This window comes from Mobula birostris, chromosome 2 (assembly GCF_030028105.1).
Source record: "Mobula birostris isolate sMobBir1 chromosome 2, sMobBir1.hap1, whole genome shotgun sequence".
Lineage (NCBI taxonomy): Eukaryota > Metazoa > Chordata > Chondrichthyes > Myliobatiformes > Myliobatidae > Mobula > Mobula birostris.
In genome coordinates, this window is record NC_092371.1 from 8,885,854 (window position 1) to 8,896,158 (window position 10,305).

The 10,305-nt window shown below is 52.9% G+C and overlaps 1 protein-coding gene across 2 annotated transcripts in view; it reads right to left on the reverse strand.

Annotated features, from left to right (window-relative positions):
* Nucleotides 1-358: 358 nt before the first annotated feature.
* Nucleotides 359-10,305, reverse strand: part of syt11a (synaptotagmin XIa) — a 27,875-nt gene continuing 17,928 nt past the window's right edge. The window contains exons 3-4 of one of the 2 annotated variants that reach the window (XM_072282336.1): nucleotides 9,195-9,315; nucleotides 359-2,695 (exon numbers count right to left, since the gene is read on the reverse strand). In XM_072282336.1, the coding sequence (XP_072138437.1) occupies nucleotides 2,385-2,695; nucleotides 9,195-9,315 (432 nt within the window). In that variant the 3' untranslated portion in view covers nucleotides 359-2,384. Of the gene's footprint in view, nucleotides 2,696-9,191; nucleotides 9,316-10,305 lie in introns of both variants that reach the window. The other variant, XM_072282325.1, reaches the window with a different exon arrangement.

Consider the following 10,305-nt stretch of genomic DNA (forward strand, 5'->3'; position numbering starts at 1 on the left):
CTCTATACCCTTATAACGATGAGGAGCTCGTGATAACTATAACTATATATATCCTTGTAATTACTGGAGGTTCTTTGTAATTATGGGCGAAGCCTTTATGGAGGTTTAAACTAAATAGTTGGGGGAGGGGGCCAACAGCTTGGAACGTGAGTGCGGTGGGGGACTGCTAGCTGTACTAAGCACCCTGCACTCTCCGATGTTGGGGCGACTGCGTGCAACCACCCTGCCCTGCTGAGTGGTCACCCTAGTGATGTGGCGGAGCGGTCACGCACCTCAGAGGTGGTTTCCAACCCCGAACTCCTCCCCACGGAGGAACCATCGCCCCAGCCCTGGGCTCGCTGGAAAGCAGCGCATCCCACATCGTCTCCCCCCCCCCCCCCCGAGAGTGCAGGCCATTTGGGTGCTGGAGGCTGGCCCATCCGCTCAGTACCTCGCAACGTGGCCGTGAGGTTTGGTAATCCGAACTGCAAGACCATTAGATACAGAGCGAATCAGGCCATTCGGCCCATCAAACTGCCGCACCATTCAATCGTGTTTGATTTTATTTTTCTCCAACCCATTCTCCCACCTTCTCCCCGGAAACCTTAACTCCCTCACCAATCAAGAACCTATCAACCTCTGCCTTAAATATTCTCAGTGACTTGTCCTTCACTGCCATCGGTGGCAATGAATTCCACAGAGTCTGGCTAAAGAAACTCCCCCTCATCTCTGTTCCACAGGGACGTCCCTCTATTCTGAGGATGTGCCCCTGGATGTAAGACTCTGCACATCCACTCTACCCAGGCCTTTCAGTGTCCAGTAGGTTTCAATGAGATCTCCCCCACCCCTCGTCCTTCTGAACTCCACCGAGTACAGACCCTGAGATTTCAAAGAGTCCTCATACGTTAATCCTTACATTCCTGGGTTCATTGTCGGGGGGGGGAGGGAGCTGGATGTGGGGTCAGCACATCTTTCCTGGAGTAACAGGCACAAAACTGTTCGCAATATCAATCTGATTGGGAAATACTTGGAGGACAGGGTATAGACCCCCCCCCCACTGTCTTTACATCCCACCCTACTGCTCTCATCCGTGTCACTACCCAGCGCCCCCCCCCAGAAATCCCTGCGGAGTCTGCACGCTCCCACTGCCCCCCAAGGTGCTGCGGTTCTCTCCCACGCCCCACTGAAGTGCGGGGTCAGTGAGTTAACTGGCAACCAGGAGAACCAGGGGCGGGGGAGCCCGGGGGGGGGAGGCGCGGATGGGCTCACGGGAGACAAGGTCGCAGGGCAGCAAGGGGGGCAGGGGGAGTGACTGGGATCACTCTGAGGCAGGCTAGAATAGACGGGTCGAGCGGCCTATCAACTTCTCCATCCCTTCACCGCCTGCTTCAGTGGACTTCCCTTCGCCCTGCGGCCTTTTGACCACCCCAGAGAGCCTGAGTGAGGGTGGGAGAAACCGTAGGTGACAGGGAACCCCGCAACACCCCTCCCCACAAAATCCGCGCCCCACCATCCTCATTGCTTCAGGACCACAGTTCCGAAAAATCTGCCCGTCACAGCCGTGGATATATTTAACGACTCTCCCCCACCACCCCCAAGCTCCCAGATTCCCAAAGATCTTCTTCAACTCTCCCGGAAAAGAAGAAAGAATTCTCTGCCTAACACAGGCAGCTGAGATTGTTTCCTCCAGTCCTGGATACCCCCAGATTCTCTCAGAACCTGCTACCTTTCAGCAATGTCGCCCCACATCCATCTTGCTTAACTTCCCCTCCCTCACCCTCTTTCCCCCTCCTCCGAACGGCCTCCTTCCTCAAATAAAAAGACCGGATAGGCCCATCCCTTCATCCCCAGCGCTCTGATCCGTGGGTCAGGTGCAAAGCAATTTCCCCCCACCCCCCGTCAACCTCTCGCGGCCCTCCCTGTGGCGGAGTCTAGCCGAGAATCCCCCAGCGCCCACCCCCCCCCGGATTCCCGGCCGCCCAGCCTGTCAGGGAATGCCGCGCGCCAACGCTCGAGGTCGGTCTCACCACCTGGCGGGGTCTCCCACCTCTGACCTGCTTCCTCCAACGCTCCCTCACCGAGAACACACAAAAGTAACAGGTCAACGGACAAAGGTCAAGATTGGGCAACGTCAAAGTGCGTTAAGTATTTGCAAATAAGGTACAGGCTTCGGTTAGACATGCAGGTAACTTGGGTGGTTTGTGGAATACATAAGACTCACGGTTTTTTTGAACTCGACAGCGTGAGTGGGTCACACTGCAGCAAACAAGAATATTTTTTTGTCACAGTTTTTCTTTGACGTAGTTTTCTTCTACCACTAGATCCGAGTTCCTGTATATGGTTCAAGCTCCAGGCACCCTCCTTTCTCCCCCCTCTCTCTCTCTCTCCCCTCCCGTTCCCTGGGTCTAATACTCAATCAAGGGATGCCATTTTGCGAGCTGTCTTCGGGGGGTCTCGCAGATCTCCCGCCAGTGATCGAGGCCGCTGGGGCTGGGGCTGTTGGCACCCAGCATCGCGCACCCTACCACCGCGTTCTTGGTCGTCCGGTCGAAGTCGATGACCAGGAACTCCACGCTGACGTCCCGCAGGCTGTCGGCACCCACGTCGAAGACGAAGGACTCGTTGAAGACCGGGTTGAGCGTGCACTTCTTGACATGCGTCTTCTTCTTGGCCACCCGTCTCTGACCGTAGTAGACGTTGACTTTGACGTAGGGGTCTGTGGGGAGAGGGACGAGAGAGAGAGAGAGAGAGAGAGAGGACAAAAGTTGTGCAGAAGTCAGGACTATACAGGAAACAGGCCATTTGGCCCTGCACACCCGTGCTGACCATTGGGCACCCAGGTGTATCAATCCCAATCCCCAACACTTGGCCCACTCCTCTCTCACCACGGACATCCTCTCCTCGCCCAGGCCTTGATGGAAAGCATCCTCTCTGGTCCAGCGTGTGACGGCTAGAAACTACAGAGAGTTGTGGACACATCTCTGAACCAGCCTCCCCTCCATGGACTCTGTCTACACATCTCACTGCCTCATTAAAACTGCCAACATAATCACAGGCCTCACACACCCCAGACATCCTCTCTTCTTTCCACTCCCTTCGGCAGGAGATATAAAAGCCTGAAAGCACGTCCCACCAGGCTCAAATGCTGCACCTATCCCACCACTAGAAGGCTATTGAGTGGTCCCCTGGTACTCTTGACCTCACGATCTACCTTGGCATGGCCCTGCATCTTATTGTCTGCCTGCACTGAACTTTTTCTGTAAGTTAACCATAAGACATAGGAACAGAATTAGGCCATTCAGCCCATCGAGTCTGCTCCACCATTCCATCATGGCTGACTTATCATCTCTCTCAACACCATTCTCCTGCCTTCTCCCCGTAACCTTCGACACCCTGACTAATCGATAACCTATTAACCTCCGCTTTAAATATACTCAATGACTTGGACTCCACGGCCACCTGTGGCAATGAATTCCACAGATTCACCACCCTCTGGTTAAAGAAATTTCACCTCATCTCTCTTCTAAAGGGACATCCCTCTGTTCTGAGTCTTCGCCCTCTGGTCCTACACTCTTCCACTATAGAAACATCTTCTCCACGTCCACTCTATCCAGGCCTTTCAATATTCAGTACTTTACAATGAGAACCCCTCTTCTTTATTCTGTTATTCCTTTTCCCTTGTGTAAGTTTATTTAGCTTATTGTTTGTAAATTACCTATATTGATGGCATGCCAGACAATGTTTTTCACTGTACATCGATATGTGTGGCAGTATAAAACCAATTACCAAAGCAATTAAGGTGCTGATCCAGACACTGAAAACATGTCGTTCTGAAGATTCCAGTTTCTTCAGCCCCTTTACCTCTTCCACCTATCACCTGCCAGCTTCACTTCACACCCCACTCACCCACCTTCCCCCTCACCCGATCTCACCTATCACCTGCCAGCTTCACTTCACAGCCCACTCACACACCTTCCCCCTCACCCGATCTCACCTATCACCTGCCAGCTTCACTTCACACCCCACTCACCCACCTTCCCCCTCACCCGATCTCACCTATCACCTGCCAGCTTCACTTCACAGCCCACTCACACACCTTCCCCCTCACCCGATCTCACCTATCACCTGCCAGCTTCACTTCACACCCCACTCACCCACCTTCCCCCTCACCCGATCTCACCTATCACCTGCCAGCTTCACTTCACACCCCACTCACTCACCTTCCCCCTCACCCGATCTCACCTATCACCTGCCAGCTTCACTTCACACCCCACTCACCCACCTTCCCCCTCACCCGATCTCACCTATCACCTGCCAGCTTCACTTCACAGCCCACTCACACACCTTCCCCCTCACCCGATCTCACCTATCACCTGCCAGCTTCACTTCACACCCCACTCACTCACCTTCCCCCTCACCCGATCTCACCTATCACCTGCCAGCTTCACTTCACACCCCACTCACCCACCTTCCCCCTCACCTGATCTCACCTCACCTGCCAGCTTCACTTCACACCCCACTCACCCACCTTCCCCCTCACCTGATCTCACCTCACCTGCCAGCTTCACTTCACACCCCACTCACCCACTTTCCCCCTCACCCGATCTCACCTATCACCTGCCAGCTTCACTTCACACCCCACTCACCCACTTTCCCCCTCACCCGATCTCACCTATCACCTGCCAGCTTCACTTCACACCCCACTCACCCACCTTCCCCCTCACCCGATCTCACCTATCACCTGCCAGCTTCACTTCACACCCCACTCACCCACCTTCCTCCTCACCCGATCTCACCTATCACCTGCCAGCTTCACTTCACACCCCACTCACCCACCTTCCCCCTCACCCGATCTCACCTATCACCTGCCAGCTTCTCACTTCACACCCCACTCACCCACCTTCCCCCCTCACCTACCTTCCCCCTCACCCGATCTCACCTATCACCTGCCAGCTTCACTTCACAGCCCACTCACCCACCTTCCCCCTCACCCGATCTCACCTATCACCTGCCAGCTTCACTTCACACCCCACTCACTCACCTTCCCCCTCACCCGATCTCACCTATCACCTGCCAGCTTCACTTCACACCCCACTCACCCACCTTCCCCCTCACCTGATCTCACCTCACCTGCCAGCTTCACTTCACACCCCACTCACCCACTTTCCCCCTCACCCGATCTCACCTATCACCTGCCAGCTTCACTTCACACCCCACTCACCCACCTTCCCCCTCACCTGATCTCACCTCACCTGCCAGCTTCACTTCACACCCCACTCACCCACTTTCCCCCTCACCCGATCTCACCTATCACCTGCCAGCTTCACTTCACACCCCACTCACCCACCTTCCCCCTCACCTGATCTCACCTATCACCTGCCAGCTTCACTTCACACCCCACTCACCCACCTTCCCCCTCACCCGATCTCACATATCACCTGACCGCTTCACTTCACACCCCACTCACCCACCTTCCCCCTCACCCGATCTCACCTATCACCTGCCAGCTTCACTTCACACCCCACTCACCCACCTTCCCCCTCACCCGATCTCACCTATCACCTGCCAGCTTCACTTCACACCCCACTCACCCACTTTCCCCCTCACCCGATCTCACCTATCACCTGCCAGCTTCACTTCACACCCCACTCACCCACCTTCCCCCTCACCTGATCTCACCTCACCTGCCAGCTTCACTTCACACCCCACTCACCCACCTTCCCCCTCACCCGATCTCACCTATCACCTTTGGAGGGGAATAATCAGACAATATTTCAGGCTGTCCACCCTTCCCATAATCTCTTCCTTCCTCTCTGTAGTTGCTGCCTGACCTGCTGAGTTCCTCCAGCATTTTGTAAGTGTCCTTCTGGATTTCCAGCATCTGCAGAATCTCGTGTTTATAATATAATCCCACTATGATAACTTTTTCTCGATTGGGCAGAAGGTTAAGAACACGTACCACCAGGGTCGAGAGGAGCCTCAGTGAAGCTGTCAGTGTCAGCAAAGACCCCTCCCATGTTGGACTATTCTCTCCTCGCCTCTCCCATCGGGCAGAAGGTACAAAACCCTGAAAGCGCGTACTAGCAGGCTCGAGGACAGTGTCTATCCCGCTGTTATCAGACTGTTGAATGGGCCTCTCACCCTAAAGATGAATTCCTAACCTCTCTATCTAGTTCATCGTGGCTCACGCACTTCATCCGTCTGTATCGTACTCTGTCTGTTTCTGTAACACTCTATTCTGTATTCTGGCACTGCTTTTCACTTTGTACTACATCAATTTACGTTTCCAGTGATCTGTTTGGATGAGGGTCTTGGCCAGAATATCGACTGTTTATTCCCTTCCTAGACGCTGCCTGACCTGCCGAGTTCCTCCAGCATTTTGTGTGTGTTCTTGCTCAAGATTTCCAGCATCTGCAGGACCTCGTGTCACTGAAATGTTGTCAGTGACCCTGCGCCCACTGCTCCCTCTGGCAGTGACCCTGCGCCCACGGCTCCCTCTGGCAGTGACCCTGCACCCACTGTTCCCTCTGGCAGTGACCCTGTGCCCACTGCCCCCTCTGGCAGCGACCCTGCACCCCCCCCCCGGCAGCGACCCTGCGCCCACTACCCCCTCTGGCAGCGACCCTGCGCCCACTGCTCCCTCTGGCAGCGACTCTGTGCCCACTGCCCCCTCTAGCAGTGACCCTGCCCCCACTGCTCCCTCTGGCAGTGACCCTGCGCCCACTGCTCCCTCTGGCAGTGTGCTCCAGCTACTCACCGCCCTCCAGTGGAGAAGGTCCCCCTCAGATTCCCTCCAAGTCTCTTCCCCCTTCCCCTTTGGTAACTGCTTCATTACTGTCACACGTACTGAGGTCCAGTGATATTTTTAATCCTTCAGTTAAATTTGAAGAGACTTGGAAACTATTTATTCAACACCTTCATATGACGTAATTTGACCTTTCCGAATCCCTTGTATTAACTTAAAATATCTGAATAGAGGAGCGGGGTTGATGACATTACTGAACCTGTTCGATTTAAGATATTGGTCTAGCCTTGTTTTGTTCCGTTTGCTTTGTTAGATTTAGTATTTAGTTCTTTTTTTTTGGGGGGGGTTTCTTTGGTTTTTTTATTTCTTTTTTTCTATGATTAATTACATCGTGAGTTTGGAAGTCTACTATACCTGTTATCTGAAATTTTTCTGTATATGTTTATTAACAATAAGATTATTCCATTCTCTTTATATCAACATTGTTATTTTGTCTATAATCTTGGAAAAATTAATGAAAAGATTTTTTTTAAAGTGGAAGGGCCGCAACAAGGTCCGCTGGGAGGTCAAGAGTTCATCCACATAATGCACACACACACGCACACACACACGCACACACACACACACACTCGCACACTGAAGAATAAACTTAATCAGACTGAGAGGCCCAACACCTAAACGACTCTCTCTGCATGAGAGATTCTAGTTGTTCCTTATACTGGGGGAGTCTGGGACAAGAGGGCACAGCCTCAGAATAGAGGGACGTCCATTTAGAACAGGGATGAGGAGGAATTTCTTTAGCCAGAAGGTGGTGAATCTGTGGAATTCATTGCCACAGATGGCTGTGGAGGCCAAGTCATTGGGTGTATTTAAAGCAGAGGTCGATAGGTTCATGATTAGTAAGGGTGTCAAAGGTTACAGGGAGAAGGCAGGAGAATGAAGTTGAGAGGGAAGATAAATCAGCCGTGGAAAATGAAATAGACTCAATGGGCCGTGTGGCCGAATTCTGCTCTAGGTCTTTTGACGTTAACAGTGGGACAGGAGTCTCTGTCCTCGGGCTTCCCTGTATTCACTCGCACTTGGAGTACTGTGTACAGTTCCGGTTACCCCTCCCCTCGTTATAGGATGTGGAGGTTTTGAAGAGGGTGCAGGAGGGGTTCACCAGGGTGCTGCTCAGATTGCAGGGTACGAGCACTGGACAAACATGGGTCGTTTTACTCTGGAGTAGAGGAAGCTGAGGGGAAGACCTGGGAGGTCTCTAGTCTGAGAGGAGTAGATAAGTAGACAGAACCTTTTCTCCCAGGGTACAGACATCAAGTACGAAGGGGGGGGTGGATTTTAAAGGAGATGTGTGTGGGGCCAGTTTCAGTTTACATAGAGAGTAAGTGGGTGGGTGGTGGAAGCAAGAGATGATTGAAGCACATGAATATGTAGGGATGGAGGGATACAGATAGTGTGCAGGCAGAAGTGGTTTAGTGTAGTTGGTGTTCCTTTTTGCGCATTGTGGAGAAGCGGGTGACATTTTTGCCACTTCGTAGAATTTGACTGTTTTTATGAGGAAAGCAAGGAGATTCGAACCCGGGACTTTTCGCCTCGAGGTCTGTTGCCGATACCACTATACCACCAGCTGGCCACTTTGGTTTAGTAACACACAAACACATAAAATGCTGGAGGAACTCAGCTGGTCAGGCAGAAGGGGCATAAACAGTCGGTGTTTGTGGCCGAGACCCTTCATAGTAGTCATAGTCATACTTTATTGATCCCGGGGGAAATTGGTTTTCGTTACAGTTGCACCATGAATAATTAAATAGTAATAAACCATAAATAATTTTATCAGCTCTTTGCCCCCTCTGCAGATGTTGTTCAGCTTGCTGAGTTCCTTCGGCACTTTGTGTGCATTGCCAGTGTCTGCAGAACCTCGTGTCCGAGTTTTCGTTTAATTCAACACGGCAGGCAGTGAGGGGCCTGACTGTTCTATGAAAGGGGTGAAGGAGGGTGAGAAGTGGCTTGATAGAGGTGTACAAGATGATAAGAGTGGGCAGCCAGAAACAAAAATGGACATCATTTTAAGATGGTTGGTAGAAAGTATAAGGGAGGGGGGGATGTCAGAGACAGGTTTTTGTTTTACACACAGAGCGGTGGGTGTGTGGGACACCCTGCCAGGGGAGGTGGGAGAGGCAGATATATAAGGGACATTTAAGAGACTCTTTGATAGGCCTGTGAGTGAAATAAAAATGGAGGGCTCTGTGGGAGGGAAGGGTTAGATAGATCTTGGAGTAGGTTAAAGGGTCAACACAACATTGTGGGCTGAGGGGCCTGTAGCGTTCTGCATTTAACTTCAGCTCCGGTATCTGAGGTTTCGTTTATCGGGTTGAGCACAGACATTGCAAGCCGAAGGGCCTATTCCTGTCCTGTTCTACCAAAGGACACAAGAGCTTCAAGAGGGAGGCTTGGAATAAATAACTACTACCTGAGAGGCCGCTGATGTCCATCTTGGGCAGGTGCCTGGCCTTTAGCACCACCACACTCAGCCTGTGTGTGACGGGCTGGTAACAGAGCGACACCAGGAGTTCCCCTCTGCTGACGCACTTCTGCAAGAGAAGACAAACAGGCGGGTCAGGCTCGGCGAGGCAGGGAGGGTGCGCGCTGGAGCCCAAATAGTCAGGCTCGTGAACACCCACCCGCCCCGGACGCATCACATCGCCCCTTCGCCGCTACCCCCTCCCTCCCCTCCCGCAACAACACCCTCCAACTCGCGGCCGACGCACCTCCAACTCGCCCCAGAACCGGCCGAGGAACTCAGCGGGTGCAGTGGTGTCTGTGGAGGTTGGGGGGGTGGGGGGGGACTGGTCAACGTTTCAGGCTGGGCAGGGGGAGGAGAGACCCGGGGGTCCCGAGCAGACTGGGGGAGAGATGTAAGATAATGGATAATGTAAGAGGTGTGCCAAAGGAGTGGGGAGAGCAGTTGGAGCTGGGAGACGGGGTCAGGTGAATGAGACACGTGGGTGGGGGAGAGTGAAGGTGAACAGACAGAGATACACACACACACACACACACACACACACACACACACACACACGTCCTGGGAACGATGGCCTCACCCGAGAGCAGATGGAGACACCGGAGTGAAAGCGAATATTGTATCATTTCTTAATGCATGCATTACTAAATGACAATAAAAGAGGACTGCGTGTCCTCATAACCTAATCTAATCTGAAAAAGAGACAGTGGGGTGGGACGAGGCGTGACCTCAGCAGCCACTGGGGTTGGGGTTTACATAATCAGCAGATGGTTTCTCCCCTGAGACAGGTACAGGAGGGGGTGGTGATGTGGGGAAGAGATAGGAGGCAGAAGCTGCAAGATGGACCCGCGAGTATTTGGCCGCCCTCGCGAGTATTTGGCCGCCACACGTTGACCAGCTCCTCTCCGGTCTGAGAAACGTTTATAGACGCACCGTGGAGGGCTTTCTGACCACTGCCTGGTATGGAAACAGCAACCAGGACCCAAACACAGCCCAGTCCATCACAGGAAAAGCCCACACCAACTACAAGGACGTTGACAAAGAGCACTGCATGAGAAAG